The 19,394-nt window shown below is 40.4% G+C and overlaps 1 protein-coding gene across 2 annotated transcripts in view; it reads left to right on the top strand.

Moving 5' to 3' along the window:
- The first annotated feature begins 10,510 nt into the window (after positions 1-10,510).
- The window catches only part of TMPRSS12 (transmembrane serine protease 12), a 59,575-nt gene continuing 50,691 nt past the window's right edge, over positions 10,511-19,394 (top strand). The window contains exons 1-2 of one of the 2 annotated variants that reach the window (XM_072654680.1): positions 10,511-10,702; positions 11,278-11,808. In XM_072654680.1, the coding sequence (XP_072510781.1) occupies positions 11,721-11,808 (88 nt within the window). In that variant the 5' untranslated portion in view covers positions 10,511-10,702; positions 11,278-11,720. The remainder of the gene's footprint in view (positions 10,703-11,277; positions 11,809-19,394) is intronic. The other variant, XM_072654681.1, reaches the window with a different exon arrangement.

Below are 19,394 nucleotides of genomic sequence, written 5' to 3' on the forward strand. Positions count from 1 at the left end.
GTAAGAAGGAAAGGAAAAATTCCAAGTAAAGCCTCTCCGGATTGAGTCTAAGTTTAGAAAAGTCCCATGCTGACTCTTATGTATTACTTGTGTAACGATGGGCTCTGTTGATTCCTAGGGCAGCTAAGCGACTCAATGCATACAGCACTGGGTCTAGAATTAGGAAGACTCAACTTCATGAGTTAAAATCTGGCCTCAGACACTTATTTGCTGTGTGACCCTAGGCAAGTCCTGTAATCCAATAAGTTGGAGAAGGGTTAGGGTGACATCAAGAAAGGTCATCAGCCCTGATGACATCTCAAAACAAAAGACAAATATTGACATTGGAGTTTCCAAGTCTCTAAAATATCCTTTGATCTCTTGGATCACTTTTCCTTTTATGTAGTCAGTTAATATAGGCTGTTTTTCTAGCTTTTTAGTTTGTATTATTTCATAAAATTTTCCAGATTTCTTAATACTCCTCATACTTGTGATCTTAATTTAATATGACATTATGTTAATATATTACAGTTTACAGCTAATCTTCACTATTTATGGATTCCATATTTACCAAGTTGCCTACTTGAAAATTTGTGTTGGAAATTTGAGCTGTCCAACTCACATGTTCCCAGCTGAAGTCAAACAAGGCAACACTCTGCCTTCTTGTTTCAGCTCCTCATGCTGTAAAACAGAATCTTCCTTTTTGTGAATTCATTTAGTGCCATGTTTTCCCCATTTTTATGCTTTTTTTTTTTTGGTGATTTCACTTTTTAAAATGGCCCTCAACTTATGATGAAAAATGCTATACACTTCTAGAGAAAGAACTGATGAAATATGGATGCATACCAAAGCATACTTTTTTAAACTTTATTTTTCTTTCTTCCTTCCTTTTGCTTTATGTTTTCTTTCACAACGTGACTAGTATGTTTTGCATGACTACATATGTATAGCCTTTATCAAATTGCTTGCCTCTCAATGAGGTGGAGGGAAAGAATTAGGAACACAAAATTTTAAAAAAAGGATGTTAAAAACTGCTTTTGCATGCAATTGGAAAATATATATATATGTGTGTATGTATATACATATATACATACACACATACTTTCAGACATACATGCACACACATATACATAAAAGAGATACATACATATATATATATATATATATATGTATATGTTTATAGACCCAAAGCATAGTGCTGAAGTACTGTCTAGTGTTCCTAAGTACCAGAAGGCTGTAATGTGCCTTATGGAGAAAATATGTCTTAGACAGGCATCATTCAGATATGAGTTATAAGGCTGTTTGTCAGGAGTTCGATATTAATGATATCAATGATATCAACAATATGGTATATCAGAAAAAGGAAGAGGAAATCATTGATTTGTATGTGAGGCTGCTCCAGAAAGTGCTAAATTAAATGTGACCAGAGGCTCACAGGAACCCAACTCCATATTTTCCCTAGGAACAATGGTTCAGTATTTACTAATTCAGTTTCATTGCAACTTTATAGGACTTAGCTACCATGTATGACAAGAATTGAGTGTATCTAACTGTTCCCCTTTGTTGGACATTTAAGTTCTTTCCAAATTTTTACAATTACAAATAATCCTACTGTCAGAGTCTTTGAACAATAGCTCTTTTTCATTTAGATAATTCTTAGGGGATATTCTTAATAGTGGAATTACTGGGTCAAAGTATATGATTACTTGTGTAATGTTTGCAGTATAAATATTGGATAGTCGGGATATGCATTGGCAGTTATTGACATTTTCTTGGTTTTTCTTTTTTTCTGGTATTGAGGAGGTCCCTGATTTTTTCAAAATGTGTAACATGATCTTCTCTTTCAGATTGCTTAAGATTAGATCCCTCAGTACTGTTAAAATTGTGTAACCTCTAGTATGGACACCTTCTACTTGATTTAACCCAGGTCATCTTTCCATTTTTGGCTTTATTTACTATAATTTCTACTTCCTCATGCAGCACAATGGAGGCTGTGATGGTAGTCTCCATCATCAGTGGAGGAAGTTGTTACAAAATCTTCATAGAGCTTTTCCATTTTTTCATCCATTAGTTTTCTTCCTTCTGATTTCATCCTTGAATGCCTTTAGAATAATCTGGCTTATTTGGGTCTCTTGTCAAGCTTTCTATAACTTCTTTCCCCCTTCAACTATGCCTTGTCATTAGAATGTTCTAAATCAATATTAATAAGAGAAATACAAATTTAAAAAACTCTGAGGTATGACTTTACATTTTTCAGCCTGGCTAATATGACAGAAAAAAAATGACAAATGTTGGAGGGACTTAGGAAAATGCTAATGTATTGTTGGTGGAATTGTGAACTGATCTAATCATTCTTGAGAGCAATTTAGAACTAGACCCAAAGATCTATCAAACTGTGCATACCCCATGATCCAGCAATGCCATCCAAATGTAGTAATAGGTCTGTATCTCAAAGAGATTTTTTAAAAAAGGAAAAAGAACCTATTTATACAAAAATATTTAGAGCAGCTCTTTTTGTAGTGGCTAAGAACTGGAAATCGAGAGGGTGCGCATCCATTGGGGAATGGTTGAACAAGTATTGGTATAACTATATCTATATCTATATCTATATCTATATATATATCTATATCTATATCTATATGTAATTGTGCTATAAGACATGAACAGGATGATTTCAGAAAAACCTTGAAATACTAATATAAACTGATACAGAGTGAAGTGAGCAGAACCAGGAAAACATTGTACACAGTAACAACAACATTATGTAATGAAGAATTGTGAATGACTTATCTATACTCAGCAATACAATGATGCAAGATAATTCCAAAGGATTCATGATGAAAAATGCTACCTGCCTCCAGAGAAAGAACTGATGGCATCTGATTACAGTCCAAAGCATATATAGTCCTTCCTTCCTTCCTTTCTTTCTTCCTTCCTTCCTTCCTTCCTTCCTTCCTTCCTTCCTTCCTTCCTTCCTTCCTTCCTTCCTTCCTTCCTTCCTTCCTTCCTTCTCTCTCTCTCTTCCTGTTTTGTTCAAATTTTCTTTCACAAAATGACTAATTGGAAATATTTTACATTATTGCACATATATAACCAAGATCAGATTGCTTTCTCTCTAAGGGAGAGTGGATGGGAGGGAAGGAAAGAATTGAAACTCAAATCTTTTTTTTTAAAAGCTAAAAATTGGGAGGAAAATAAAATATTAAAATGAAAAAATATGCCCTAAGAAAAGAATGTGAGCTCTTTGAGAGTGAGAACAGTCTTACTTTTCTATTTGTATTCTCAGTGCTTAGCACAGTGCTTTGCACATAGTAAACACATGATAAATACTTTTTTGATTCATTCATTCATTCAATTAAGCAATGTCTCATAATTTCCCAACATCCTCCTCCATAATATTTGCAAATGAGTTTGTATTACATTAGAATGGAGATAACTTTGATGATCCTGATTCTTTGCTTTTTCAAAGTTATTAAATGTATTTATTTTCAGTTTTCAACATTCACTTCCACAAGATTTTGAATTTCAAATTTTCTACCCATCTCTCCTCTCCTCCCACCTCAGGACAGTGTGCATTCTGATTACTTCTTCCTCTAATCTTCCCTCCCTGCTATCATCTCCCCCTGCCTTTTCTTTTCCCCTTCCCTTCCATTTTTCTATAGGGCAAGATAGATTTCTATACCCATTGCCTAGATATTTTACTTCCCAGATGCATGTAAAAGCAATTTTTAACATTCATTTTTAAAGCCTTGAGTTCCACAGTCTCTTTCTTCCCCCCTCCCCACCCACTGAGAAGGCAAGCAATTTGACATAGAATCATGCAAAGCACTTCCACAACAGTCATGTTGTGAAAGACTAACTATATTTCCCTCTATCCTGTCCCACCCTCCATTTATTCTATTCTCTCCTTTGACCTGTCGCTCCACAAAAGTGTTTGCTTCTGATAACCCCTTCCCCCAATCTGCCATGCCTTCTATTATCCCCTCCTCTTTTATTTCCTCTGCTTTCCTGTAGGGTCAGATTAACTTCCATACCCAGTTGAGTGTGTATGTTATTCCCTCCTTAAGCCAAATCTGATGAAAGTAAGGATCACTTATTCCTTCTCTTCCCCTCCACTGTAAAAACTCTTTTTATGTGAGATGATTTACTACATTCTGCCTCTCTTTCTCCCAGTATATTCCTCTCAACACTTAATTTTATTTTTTAGACAGATGACCCTGATTTTTAAAATCAAGCAAGTAATCAAATGGGGAGAGTTATGTTCACTGAAGTTATCACTGTCTTGGAGGATTTCATTACCAGGAGTAATATTTTGATAACTAACTATATGTTCAGTCATTTTCCAGTTGTTTCATGACCCCAGTAGAGTTTTCTTGGCAAAGATATTGGAGTGGTTTGCCATTTTCTTCTTCAGTTCATTTTGGGGCAAACTGTGTTAAGTGACTTGTCCAGGGTCACTCAGTTAGTGAGTGTCTGAGACCAGATTTGAACTCAGGAGGCCCAGCACTCTATCCACTGCACTACCTACATAATTACACACACACACACACACACACACACACACACACACACACACACACACACTATAGAGATATTTCATTATAATTCATTTCCTTGATAATCCTATGTATTTTGTTTTCTTCATTTAAAAACATTATTCTCCTGAGGAGTATTTAGATTTTACCAGATTGCCAAAGAGATCAGTGATACACAAAGAATCCTTGTCTAAGATGGTGAGGCTTTCCAGAGTCTTCTGTTTGCAAATGACTTTGGGTTGATATAAAACCCCAGAATATTTCAGAGAATTATTCTTTAAAAAGTGGTTAAAATTTGGACCCAGAAATTCCTCCACTAGGCATACCAAAAGGAAAACAAAGACAGCTAAGAAAGTACCAATCTATACCAAAATATTCACAACAGCTCATTTTGTGAAAATAAAGAACTGGAAACAAAAAAGATCTTCCTTTCCTGGAAAATGGCTGAAGAAATTATGATAAGCAAATGTAATAAAATATTACCACACTCTGAAAAATGATGAATATGAAGAATTCAGAGATGCATGAGGATTCTCATGTGAACTGATACACCATGAAATCAGCAGAGCCAGAAAAAAACACAAACATAATAATTACAGCAATGCAGGTAGAAAAAACAAAAAATAACAACTGAAAATGACTTTGTATAATTGTAGTTAACCAAGTTTGGCCCCTGGAATGAAGCTGGGAAAATGTACGTCTCTCCCTTCTCTGCAGAAGTTTTTTTTTTTGGAGGGGGTGGGGGACGACGGGTATGAGAGTATGGAGCATTGCACATGCTGTCAGAAATGATTGATGTGTTAATTTAAAAAAATTTTTTTTTCTTTCCTTTGAAAATCTTTGTTACCAGGGATGACTTACTGGGTAGAGAGGAAATATATCCTGAAAAGAATGTGATATAAAAAGAAAAGACAACAGAAAAAAAAAAACTAGTAATTTTTTCCCCACTTAATAGTATTTTGTTTTTTTCCAATTACATGTAAAGATCAAAAAGCAGTAATTTTTAAAAAAAAAACTAAGTTGCAGAAAGGATATTTTCAGAGGGATATGTGACCACAAAAAGAGATGAGCTTACATAATGAGAGAAAAAGGAGGACCAGTGGATGGTCCACATGCTTTTAGAAGAAAGTCCTATTACTTTGTGCGGAACATTATGGAAGATTTACCAGAGAAATGTACAAAAGTAACATAGAGTATGAGAAGTTGTGGATGGGCTGTGATGTGCACCATTCAAGGAAGTAATAAAATCATAGATCTATAAAACTACCAAAATATCAAAGTTGCAGAATATTACAAGATTGTTTAACAAAAAGTAACAAAAGGTGGGATAAGTGTGAATATTAAATATATTTATCTCAAATGTGGAGAGGAAATGATTTTTGAAAATTAAAGACAAGATTGCCTGGTTATATCTTTTAAAATCTGTGCAACAAAAATAAAAGTAATAGATTGGAGAAAATATGATGAATATAACATGAAAATAACATCTAGCTATAAGGACATGTTTATAAGTTACAAAGGCAATTCAAAAACAGCGTTGAGATAACCACCCATCAAACTGACAAAAATAAATAAAAGCACTTGGAATACGATACTGGAAAAAACATCAGAGAAACAGATACTTCCCTTCAGGTAAAATTGCAAAGTGGTACAATATTTAATTTTTTCAGTTGCAATTCACAGAAGTACCCAGTATAAAATATGCCCTAAATTCATTTCCTGTCAAATTAGAAGCAGTTTTGTTAAGTATATTTGTTAAATAATGAGTCATTTCATGGTTTAGAAAAAAAATTGGTGTGCTTTCTGAGAGTTCTTTGTTTCTTTTTCCACATACTTTTTGCAGTCAGTAGTTTTACATGCCTATCTCTGGGTTGACAAGAATTGGGCACAATCTTTGAGGTTGCCCAAGAATCATATCTATTTGACTCATTTTCTTTCCAGGCAGTAATTACTCTAAGAAGTCTTCAAAAATAGCTCATGCCAAGGTTTTCACGTGCAAACACTAAGATGTATATGAGATGAAGCACAGCCTTCATTTCACCCTATAATGTGAAAAATACATAAAGCATTTGTGGTCTAAAACAGTTGATGGAATTCCTTTTGATGCAATTTCACCCCTCTTCCTCACAAATTCCCTGCTCCCCCTCCAAGAAACACGAAGTCCTTCAGACACAGAGTAGTGGAGTAGATAGTATATGGGACCTGGAGCCAGGAAAACCTCAGTTAATATCCTGCCTCTTGACACATACAATCTTTGTGACCTTGGGGAGGTCATTTTACCACCATAAACCTCAAATTCCTTATCTGTAAAATAAACGAGTTGGCCAGATAAGCTCTAAGATCCCTTCCTGCTCTAAATCTGGGACCCTGTGTCTCATTTCATAAGGGATATGCATGTGGAGTAGCTAGAGAGGCATCAACATTCCAGTGTATTGAACTTTCACTCCAGGGACACATAGAAGCCTTCAGTCTAATTATACTCCCCAAAGACTTGGGTTCTTCCCAGAGGGAAATAAATGAAGCTGCTAGAGAGGTAATTTACATCCCATCCAGGGGAAGGGAACAACCATTTATTAAGTACCTACTCTATGCTAGGTGGTTTATATATAATCTCATTTGATCCTCACAAGAACCCTGAGAAGTTGAGGCAAAGAGAGGTTAAATGATTTGCCCAGGGTCACACAGCTATTAAGCACCTGTGGTTGGATTTGAATTCAGATCTTCCTGATGTCAGGCCCAGCACTATAGTCACTGTGACCCCAATCTGCTGTTGTAAAAGTAGTCGTGTGTTGTCTATGAGGTGCGTGCTATATGCAAAGAATCAAAGGAGGTGGCTGAGCATCCAGACAAAAATCAAAACAGTTCCTGGTTGCAACCTCAAGTAGCTTACATTCTATTGAATGCATATGATCTATATGTATCTAGGTAAAATATGAAGTAAGAAGTAAGAGGGAAGGCAAGCTAAAAAATCAGAAAACTGACATAGGAAAACTTGAAGAGGAAAAGAACACTAACATTTCATGGAGGAGATGTCACCAGAGCTGAGTATTTTAAGGAGCCTTCTGAAAGGCAGAGATGAGAAGGTAAGCATAATCTAAGCATGAGAGCCAGCATGGACAAAGGCATGGAGGCAGGAGATGGAATATGAAATTGAGTTTAGGCAATAGTTAAGGAAGAAATGTGAAGTACGGCTGGAAAGATAGTTTGAATCCAAAATGTGTGTGCGTGTGTTCGTCCTTCGTTGCTGAAGAAGACCAAGTCACTGAAGGATTTTTGGCAGGGAATCGGGTCCTTGTCTCATAGTTTTGGCACTGGAGTGAAGATACATTGGATCAGACTTAAGAGGCTGGAGGAAGGGAAGCTATTGAGAAGACTGTTTCCATAGTCCAGGCAAAAGGTGATGGGGGCTTCAAACAGGGTTGTAGCAGCACAGAGTGAGTGGTGAGAAGAGAACGAATGTGAAAGATGTTTAGAGGGAGAACTGATAGAACTTGGCAACTGGGGGTGAGCAAGAGAGAAGAGTCAAGGATGACACCAACTACAGGCAACTAATTAGTTTAGAAATGGGGAAAACAGAAGATGGAAGGGTTTAAAAGAAAGAAGGAGTTCAGCTTTGATCACGTTTCCTGGAGTTCAGAAGATAAGACTAGATTGTATAGATTTGGGAGTCTTCCACATAGAAATTCTAATTTAACCCTTGGGAATACATAAAACCACCAAAGGAAATAAGATAGACAGAAGACGAGTCTTGGAGGGCACTGGATAGATGATCCAGCAATGGAAACTGTCAGACAGGTAGGGAGAACCAGGAGAAAGAAGTATCACAGAAGTTAAGGGAGGTGGTACTAAAAAAAATTGTCTCACGAGAGTGTTTTTACTATTCTGTAGTAATAAATCATTGGTATTGAATACTGGCAGGAATGACAAAGACAATGAAGTCTGAGAAAAGGCTATTGTACCTAATGGTTAAATACTAATTGATAATTTTTTGAGATCAGTTTTGGTAGAGTGGTTGAGGTCAGAGCTAGATTGTGGGAGTTAAGATAATGTAATGTAAATAAAGAATTGGATACATCAAGTTCAAAGGACTTTCTGGGAGGAGAGATATGGTTCCTAAAAGGATAAAAAAGTAAAGTGAAAGATTTTTTTTTTTTTTTAAAGATAGGATAGACCAGCACATACTCAGTGACAAATAATGGACGAATTACAGGAAAGACAATGGGGTCAAGTACTAGTAGATAAGAGGAGGGGATTGGTTGGGATCAAAGGTATAAGTGAAAAAAAGAACCTGCTTTGGTGAGGAAGAGGGGTCATCTTTATTCTTTGAAAATAGAGGAAAAGAGAATAGAGAGTATGGGTAAAAAGGTAAGAATATAGAATGTTTCTGAGGTGTAAAATAGGGGAGATGATGAATAACTTTAATTTTCTAAGTTTTTCTGAATTGAAGACATCTGCTGAGAGAGATGTGGAGGTGTGGCAAAATCTCTTTTGGTAGCGTATCAGTACTGGGAGATGAAAAGAATTTCTGTGTAGCAATGACATAACTGAAATGAGGTAACCTGAATTTGCAGTGGTGGCTTTCTCTTAAATCATCTATAAAGTCAGGGAGTTAATGGTAATTTACCAGTGGATCGTATTGGACTTGGAGTAGAGGAAACCTGAGTTCAGATACTGCCCTACCAATACACTGTGTGGAATGTGTAGATGTCTCAGTCTCATTTTCCTCACCTGGAAAATGGCACCTACATTACAAGATTGTTGTGAAGATCAAATGAGATAGTGTAAAGTAGTTAGCAAACCTTAATGAGCTACAGGAACCCCATCTGTTACTATATCTATATCTATGGAAGCACATGAATCCCTGTTCTCAAATATAGTTAGGGCTTCTGTAGAAAGTGTCATAGACATGTTCTGCTTAACCCTGAAGGCAGAACCAAGTTCAAATTTGATAAAAGGAAAACTTTTGAAACAAATTAAGACTGCTTTGAGAAGGTGAGTTCTTTTGGGGGGGTTCTTGCTCAAATTGTAGCAGAATTAGGCTTCTGGGATCTTCTGTTGTTGAGAGATTCTGATAATCAGTATGCTCTTAGCTAGTTGATAGGTAACCATCTGGTATTGGACAGGGAATGAGCATTTATTAGGCACTTACTATGTGGCAGACATTGGTAAGTCACACACACACACACACACACACACACACACACACACACACACACCTATATAAAATCTCATTTGATCCTCAGGACAACCCCATGAGGTGTCATTTTGTAGATGAGGAAACCAAGGCAGAGAGGTGATATGACCTACCCACTTATTAAGACCTGAGTTCAAATCTGAGCTCAGACACTTATCTGCTGTCAAGTCACTTAACCTCTGTTTGCCATAATCCACTGGATAAGGAAATGGCAAACCTCTCTAGTATCCTTGCCAAGAAAACCCCAGGGACACTGCCGGTGTGCTGTGGTCTGCAGGCACGCATGGCTAAATGCCTTACATATATCACTTTTTTGGGGGGGAGGGAAGGGCGATTACAAAGGAAACCTACTTTATTGGAGCAAAGATGAAAATTACTGTCTTTCAGCCTCAGGGATGCCCTAAAAATCCTTCCATAGAACCCAGTTTAGGAACCCCTAGAGTAGAGGTGATGAGGGTTAGAAAAGGGGGGGCAAACTCTGGGACCCCCCAAAGATCGGAGTGAGTGGGATAGGTTTAGTGAAGACTTCTCAGATTGTAATTCTTCTCCCAGGGGTGAGGTAAGGCCTAAAGGCTCAAGGTTACAATATTTTTAGAATAGAATAGTTCCATATAAGGATATAAAACTGTGTAGTGCATTAGGGTCTCAATGATTGGACAAAACTCACATAATTCCTCGATGTCTTCATTTCAAAAGGGATTGGTTAGATTTCGTGTCTAGAATGTAAGATCATATCCTCAGCTAATAAGGATAATGGTCAGTGGGGGGAGGAGGGACTTGCATTAGGGTCTATATAAATCACTGTCCTGTTCTTTGTCTTCGGCTTTCCTACTCCTACAGGTTGGCCCCGCTTCTCGAGAATGGAATGAATCTCTTTGCTGTCATCACTTTGAGAGGCCTCTGAGTAACTGATTTATGTAGGGACCTGAGCCATCCCACACAGTATAGGGGCAGGAATGAATTCGAGGACTCAAGCATTCTTGAAGTCCACAAGGTAAAGATTTCTTGCTATGCTTTCCCGGGCAGGAGTTCTTAGGGAACCTGCAGTTGGAAAGGGGTTCGGGTAAAGTTTATATAGGATACTCCACAGAAAAACACGTGCCAAATATGCAAACTAGGTGATTCACAGCGGGAGGAGGGAGTGGCTAGTTCTTAAAGGAACACGCACTTTTAATATCTACCGCAGGGCTATTTTGCCCAGAGCAAGGCGGCCTAGGGGGAGGTGTGGGTTTAGGCCTGAGACGTCCCTAAGTCACCTGAGAAGCGCCCAGGCTCCCCCGTCCACGTCTGGGTGGAGGAGATCACTGCGTGTCTAAGTCTAGGATGCCCACGATGGGTGCCAGGCCCCGGCACGCACCCAGCTGGGCCAGTGTTCTAGAGGGGCAGCGGGCTGCTGGATCAGGAAGCAGGCAGGCTGTGCCCGTTAGAGCCGCGGGCCAGGCCCTGGCACCGGGCACCCCATGGGGGAAGGCACAGGCGCTGTGGCGGGCGTGTTTACACGTGTTATCCCGCTCCATCCCCACAGCAGCTTCACAGGGAGGTGCCAGGACTGATAGCCCCATTTTACAGGTGGGAAAACTGAGGCAGACGGCGTTGAAGTCACCCAGGTTTGCCCGACCCCAGGCCCGGCGTTGTCTCCACTGCGCCCAGTAGACAGTGGGCGCGGGCAACCGAAGACGGGCAGCCTGGTGTTCGGCGAGGGGAGGGCCCTGGAGCCAGGGTAGAGAGAAGACACCCCCACGCTGAGCTCGTTTTCATTTCCGGTTTTTTATGGGGGGGAGGAGGAAAGGGGGGCAGAGCCTCCCGTTTCCCCCTCACCCCCTCAACGCCCTCCGCCGGTAAGTGACGTCACGAAGCGTCACGTGATGCGTGGCGCCGAGAGCACGTAGGCAGCGCTTCCTGCCGGGAGGCCAGCCCGCGCCTCCCGTTGACGTCAGAGGACGGGGAAATAACGCCGCCGCCGCCGCCGCAGCCATTTCTTCTCCCTCCCCTTTCCCCGCCCCCCACCCAAGATGGGGCCTTGGCTTGTGGGCGCCTCCCTGTGGTTAGTTTGGGGCGGCTTCACGTACGCGAGGGACAAAGCGGTGCCCTTCGACCAGAGTAAGTGCAGCCCCGCCCCCTCTCCTCCCACTCCAGGGGCGGGGCGCCCCAGGCCCCTCTACACCCCGTATTGTGGGCGCTGCTGCCCCGGAGGGGGCTCACCGAGTCCTTGTCCTCCCTCCAGTGGCGCAGAGACTTAGACGCTGAAGTCAACCTCCCTACTTTACAGAGTGGGAAACTGAGGCACAGAGCGCTAAAGGGACTTGGCTGGGGTCCCACGACGAACGACGTGCCCTGCGAGAAGATTTGAACCCAGGTCTTCCTGACCCTGTGCTCCCTCCACCACCTCTCCCTTCCATGATCCTCCAGTCATTCTGGGGATTCGTGGTCTCCCCTGTGTAGGGGCTCTTTCCCTCCGAACAGACTGATCCACTCTCTCGTTGGTCTGATGGCCAAAAGGAAAAGCGAAGACGTTTGGGGCAGTTCACCAGCATTTATCAAGTAGTGCCTGCTGCGTGCCAGGCACTGTGCCAAGGCGCCCAGAGTCGGCACACTGCTCAGCCCCAGCCAGAACACACTGCCAGCACATTCACGTAGGCAGGGGAGGGTGGGCAAAGCCCAAATCCCTGCCCTCCGGGATCTCGGTCAGTTGGGGGAGACAACACGCAGACAGCTTTGCACCAACCGGACATGTGCAGGGTAAATGGGAAGTGATTGGCAGAAGGAAGACACTGGCCCTGAGGGTGTCAGAAACATGCTCACTTTAAGCAGACTGTTGTGAAATCAGCAAAGCTTCGGTTAACTTTACGGTCATTCCCCCTGAAGGGCACACTGCTACACTGGTTCAGACCGAGGCAAGCCTTTTAGGCTGTTGCCAATTCGCATTCCCACGTTGCTCTCCATTGGCTAGATGCAGCCTCTTGAACCTCCCCCTTCATCACGTTCTCCTCCCTGATTGGTTCCCCTTCAAACAGCTCATTAAGCATGCGTACAAGCTTCGGTCCTTTTACCAGATGGGAAGCCTGGTTCTGCTGGGTCACAACTCTCATTTCCATTCTGCTGTCGCGCAAAGCCGGGAGGGGTTTTAATCCTGTGGAAATAGAATTCCTCCCTTTGTTTCCCACCTGGGGCACAACTCTTTGGAGGCTAAGGAAGGGTTAAATTAGCACTCTTGGACTCATAACTGACTAATTTCCTGAATTAGTGAAAGACAAATGACTAACCAACAGGAGACTCTTATTTGAGGCTTCTAAGACCACAGATAAGCCAGTGGGAGATGAATTAAGAGCCTAGTGAAGAAAGACATCCCCTGACAGGAAGACTAGCTGCTTGGCTGGGAGTCTGCTGAGTGTCTGATAAAAGGGTGGAAGCCCATTGGAAAAGACCTGAGCTCACCTGGAGCTATTATTGCCTCCCAGCTTCATCTTTTCAGGAGGACCTAGTTGCTCTCTCTCTTTCCTTCCGTGGTTTAGAGGAAGAAACGGGAAAACATGTTGCAGCTATATTGTTGTAGGATGAGTTTGGTTAGATGGTGCAGAGGACAGTTGTGTGAGGAGCTTTCTGGGCTTGTCTGTGTTACCCAGGGAATTATCCTGAGAAACTTTGTAGTGCTCTGACTGAAGGGAACTGCATGCCACTCCAACAGTCATTTTTTTAGTGCCCTTTTCAAGTTGATTATGAGTTAGGATAGTTTGTCAGCGGTATCATCTCTTTGACAGGAGGAGAGGAGATTTGTCTAACTGGAGAGAGGTCAGGACAAGAAGCTGAACAGCTAGCTTCATGCATTGCAGATTGTTTTTGAAAGGACCAAGGATGCAAAGGAATTCAATTCAGAGTTGTTAGTTGCTCCTCAAACACATAGATTTCCTTACTCCTGTGCTTCCCTGCTAGGTTCTCTAAGTGTATGCTCACTCTCATAGACTCTGCATGCATTAGTGAAAGAATGGGAATCAGGTTTATTTGTGCATTTGCTTTATTGCTAAGTAGATGTTTTATGTTTAAGAGTTAATAATGTCATGGTGATAATCTTTTGTAAATGGGAAGCACACTGGGAGGGTCTCAGGAGCTACGGTGACAAATTGTAGGAGTGTTACCCCTCCAATAACAGGATTACCTTTAGGTCCCTGGGAAAGTTTGAGTCATCTTGAAATGATAGTGATCACATTCTGGGAACTCCATTTCTTCCTTTGTGAGGGAAGGTTGGAGAGAGTAAGCTAGCTGAGAGTACTTATACTGAGTAATTCAGGTCTTTTTTTTTAAATTAAGTATTTTATTTTTCCAAGATATATGTAAAAACAAATTTTGACATTCAGTTTTAAAACTTTGGGTTCCAAATTCCCTCCCTTCTTCCCTTCTCACCCACCTCACTGAGAAGGCAAGAAAATTGATATAGGGTATGTAGTCATGTAAAACATTTTCATATTGTTGTGAAAGAAAACAGTCAAAAAAATAATCTCAAGAAAAATTAAGAAAGTAAAAATGTATGCTTTGGTTTGTATTTAGACACCATCAGTTCTTTCTCTGGAGATGGATAACATTTTTCATCAGAAGCCCTTCAGAGATGTCTTTGTTACAGATGCGCTTGACACACATAAAGGTATCAAGGAAAATTTATTAAAGTGGAGTTCAGATGAATTGAGCACTTTGGCCAAAGCTGACTCCCTGCCTCTTCAGGAGGAGGGAATGCCTTCCAGTTCATTCCCTTGAATGAATGGGTAGCTTTCAAGTAAGGCTACAGGAAGGCTACAACTTGTTCAGACTAATGGAAGCTCTGTATAGAAATACTGTTCTGAATTTTGGACTCCAAGCCCCACCTTCCCTGGCCACTTGACTCCATGTTCTCTCTGATAGGCTTTCCCTCAAACAGCTCATCAAGCCTGCACACAAGTTTCTGACCTCTATCTGGCTGTGCTAGGTCACAACTCTGTAGAAACAGACCTTCTTCCTTGTTTCCCACATCTTGGATCGTTTATTGCTGAGAATAACTAAGTCATTCACAGCTGATCATTTTATAATATTACTGTTACTTTGTACACAGTACATTTCATCAGCTCGTGCATCAAGCTCTCCAGGCTTAATCCAGGTCTTTCTTCTGATACCTGCTTCATATAGAAACTACTCAATGTGCTGTAGGCTCTTATCTTTTTACATTTCATATAGAATAGTTACTGTTCCACTGCTAGCTATTTTTCTCATGCCTTCATGAATTTAGAGCTGGAAGAGGTCTTCAAGATCATTTAGGCCAACACCCATTTTATTCTTGAACAAACCAAGGTTCATTGAGGTTATGATTTGTAGTAGAACCAAGATTCAGAATTTGAGAGTTCAAAAGAACTTCAGAACTAGTACAAACTTTTCTTTCTAGCCATTGAGGGAGCTAGAAGTGGAGAAGCAGAAGAGTTAGATTAATTTATATGTTGTAATATGTTGTCCCTCCTAGAGATACTTGAGTTATAAAGGAAGTCAATTTTTGAAGTAATGCTTTAACCCAAAGCACTAGTGTTAGCATTTTAGGCAATGTGACAGATTGAAAAAAGAAGGTATTTTTGGAGGGGCAGGAAAGGGAAACTTATCAGTGCCCTTCTAATCACTGAATAGGCATCTAGATCTACACTCCATTCTGGGCATTTTCTCTGGCTGTCCTCCATGCTTGGAATGCTCTCCCTTCCCTTTTCATTTCTGCCTCTTGTCTTCCCTAGCTTCCTTTAAGCCCTGGCTAAAATCCCACTTTCTACAGGACACTATTCCAATCCCTCTTAATTCTAGTGCCTCCCTTCTGTTGATTATTTCCCATTTATCTTGTATATAACTGGTTTGTACATATTTGCATGTTGTCCTCCATTAAATTGTGAGATCCTTGAGGGCAAGGACTGTTGTGGATTTTTTGGTTATTTATTTATTGCCTTTCTTTGTATCCCCAGTATTTGGCACAGTACCTAGCACATAGTGGCACTTAATTAATGCTTATTGACCGACTGAATGATCTGCTTGCTATGCCTTGACCTGGTGCTATAAGAAGTCAAGTCAAGTCATCAAACACTTATTAAGTGCCAGGCTTTCAGCCCCCAACTTGTCTATATTTTTTCCTCAATGTCTGCTTCCTTTATTTTGTTGCTGAGGACCATGTGGAGTATGGAACTCCTCTCTGAGAATTATTTTTGAGAAATCTAAAAAAAAAATTACATAGTCCTATCAAATGCTTGTGAACTGCTTGTAATCTTCTTTATTGTTGTTTATGCTAGACTCATATGAAGAGTGAACTTGTTTGTCTTCCCACAAGCATCATCCTGAAAGATCTTGGAAGTATGTCTCTGGGAAAATCAAAGAATCATGCATCCCCTAGGGAAATATTTTTCATAGTTTTAGAGCACATAAGTAGGAGGCTTCTAATCACAGAATCTTCAGATGTGAAAGGACCTGAAGGCACCTAGATCAATCCTCATAGATTTACAGCTATAAGATGCAGAGAGATTGAGTAGGTTGGTTGCCCAAAGTCACACAGGTAGTAAACAATAGAAAAAACTGGATCCTTGGATTCCAAATGCAACATTCTGTTGTACTGTACCTCTCACCTTTCTCTGAATGGGAAATGCATCTTCAGCATCCCAGACAAGCATGATTCAGCTTGTGTTTCAAGATTTTCAAGAATGGGCAAGTCATTTTCGTTATGAAAAGGCTCTACATGTACACATTTGTTACACACATGTAGAAGACCTGGGTTCAAATTATGTCTGCCACTTACTACTTGTGTAGTATCACTCACTTTTCTGGGCCTCAATTTCTTCATCTGTAAAAATAAGGGAGTTGGACTAAGTGACTTCTAAGATCTCTTCCAGCTTTACATTTATTAATCTATAATCCAGTGAGATATAAAGCAGACAATTAGAGATACAGAGGGGAACTTAGGAGAGAGATGAAGGCTGGATGCATAGATTTGGGAGTCACATGCATAGAGATGATAATTTCACCAGCCATAAGAACTGATGACATTACCAAAAGAAAGAGTATAGAGAAGAGGAGAGGTCTCCAGGATAGAGTCTTAGGGTACTCCTATGCATAGTTGGGGCAGGATATGAATGATGAACTTGCGAAGAAGATAGAGAAGGAATTGATCCAACAAGTAGGAAAAGAACCATTATAGAAAAATTATATGAAAACTCAGGGAAGAGAAAGTGTCCATAAGGAGAGGGTTGTCAACAGGGTCACATGCTACAGAGAGGTCAAGAAGGATATCGGGTTTTTTTTAGTGGAGGGAATCCAGATTTCTTAGTGCAAGAAAATTGAAGGCATAGGAGAAGAAGAGATGTGGGATAGACCATGGGTCACAAAGGTCACAATGGAAGGGGAGGGCAGAGCAGAATAGGTACATGGGTTAAGGTTAATGCTGAGGGTGACAGAGATGAGAGAGGGAATGATAGAATGAGAAGGATTTTGCTGAGGTCGAAGGTATCTCCATATCACAGGCATTAGGAGGGGAAAGATTGAAACTTGTTAGCCATACGTAAGATGGGGATATAGGACCATTTGATTGGGACTTCCATCCTGAACAGTCTTGTTCTGACAAAGGGCAGTATCAGATTTGTTTAGGCATCTGAGGCAGTAAATACCTAATAGTTCCCAGGGCCCCTTGATATTGTAGAGATGTTGCATAATTGAGACCATCCAAGAATATCGGGCATTTGTTTTTTAAATGAGGTCTTAACAGTAGCAGTTTGATTTCTGAGGCTCTGATCTCGGGCAGAATCCTAGAAATAAGAGGTGTGGTATTGGAAGCTTTCATCTTAGGAAGGTCTGGTCCATCAATGGAACTCCTCTCTAGTCAATCATCAACAAGCATTGATTAAGCACCACGATGTTCCACGCACTGTGAGAAGTGCTAGAGATACACAGACAAGTGTGAAACAGTTCCTTTTCTCAAGGAACTTAGATCTTATTAGTGTAAATCTGCACATGTAGAGTCTATACAGAATAAATATAGATAGTAAAAAATAAAAATAAATAGAAGATTGTTAGGAAAGGAGAGAGAGCACTGGAGAGATTCAGAAAAGGTTCATTTAGAAGGGGTGCTTGAATTCTGTCTTGAAGGAAGATAAAATTACCTGAGGAGGAGGAAAGGAAGGAGAGTGCGTTTTGAGCGTGGAAAAAGTCCAGTGTAAAAGCAAAAACAGGAAATGGAGCTTTGTGTGGGTGAGTAAGTGAGGGAAGGCTACTTTGTCTGGACCCTGAAGTGCAGGAAGGAGACTAATATAAACTTAAATGAGGAAGGTAGATTGGGGCCAGGTTGTGAATGGCTTTAAAAGCTACACAGGGGAGTCTATATTTTGTCCTGGAGGCAGCAGGGAGTGACATAGTCCCATTCACAATGAAAAGAAAATCACTTTGAGAGTTATGTGGAGAATGCATTGAAGTAGAGAGAGATACGAATTAGCCAATCCTGATTGTTGCAGTAATTCAAGAAATAGGTAATGAGAATCTGAACTACAGTGGCATCTCTGTGAATAGAGATATGTTGTGGAGGTAGAAACTGCAAGATTTAGCAGCTAACTGGCTATTTGTAACGAGGGAATGTGAAGATTTGAGGATGAGGATGGTTATGAACCTGTGAGACTGGAGGAATTGTAATGCCTTTGACAGACATAGGGAAGTCTCAGCTTGATGGAAATGGAGAGCGGTAGCATGGTTGTAGTGAGTTAGGGCAGAGGAGCCAAGATGTTTTGGGCTCCAGATTGAAACACAATGAAACTTGGTGAATCAAAAAAATTCAATGAAATTTTTTTTTTTAACAATAAGAAATGAAAAAAGAATACAGTTACTAATAAAAATAGATCCTACTCCATTTCACATACCTATTTTCCTTATATCTCCATATTGTAGGCAGTGGGAATTCTGGTAAACTAACTTCAGATCACTAGCTCCCATTTTTATTTGGAATTTTTATGTCTCAAGCAATAAAGAAGCAGTGCCCATTGTTCATACTCTAGTTCTCAAATCCTGTGGATGGTCTCCTTAACTCCTTAAAGGAAAACCTCTTTAGTTTACATGACACAGATACTGCTCCTACCACAGGCGCCAATAAAGCTGTTCTTATCAGATCTCTATATGATATCCTTTCGTATATTTGAAAGGGGGTGGGGAGGGACAGGGGAGAAGGGAATAAGCCTTTATTAAGAAACTCATATGTGCCAGGCACTGTGCTAAAAGCTTCACAAACATTAACTCTTTTGAGAAAACATTATCTCATTTGAAGACAGCTGGCAAGTTTTCCTGCAAGCCATTTCTTTTCCAAACTCATCCAAGAACTCCATTTTATAGATTGGGAAACTAAGGGCCAGAGAAGAAAAGGGACTTGGTCAAAGGCACATTGTTGGGAGGGTTGCTGGGGAAATGTGGCTGAATTGGGGAAATGTGGCTGAATTTCAGAAATGAGGCTAGTACTTGAAAAACATTAAGAGTAATTACACCACTGTCCTGGTTTGTGGAGGCAATGTTTACTGGGATATTAAAAAGGACAGTTTCTATTGCCAGTTAACTTAAACTGGTAACAACCCTGTTGCATTTGGGCAGAATTACTTTAGCAAAGAAATTGAGTCAAGTAAACCTTCTCTGACTGGGCACACCCTTGCACCTCTGTTGATAACTTGGTGAAC

Source organism: Notamacropus eugenii, chromosome 3, assembly GCF_028372415.1.
Source record: "Notamacropus eugenii isolate mMacEug1 chromosome 3, mMacEug1.pri_v2, whole genome shotgun sequence".
NCBI lineage: Eukaryota > Metazoa > Chordata > Mammalia > Diprotodontia > Macropodidae > Notamacropus > Notamacropus eugenii.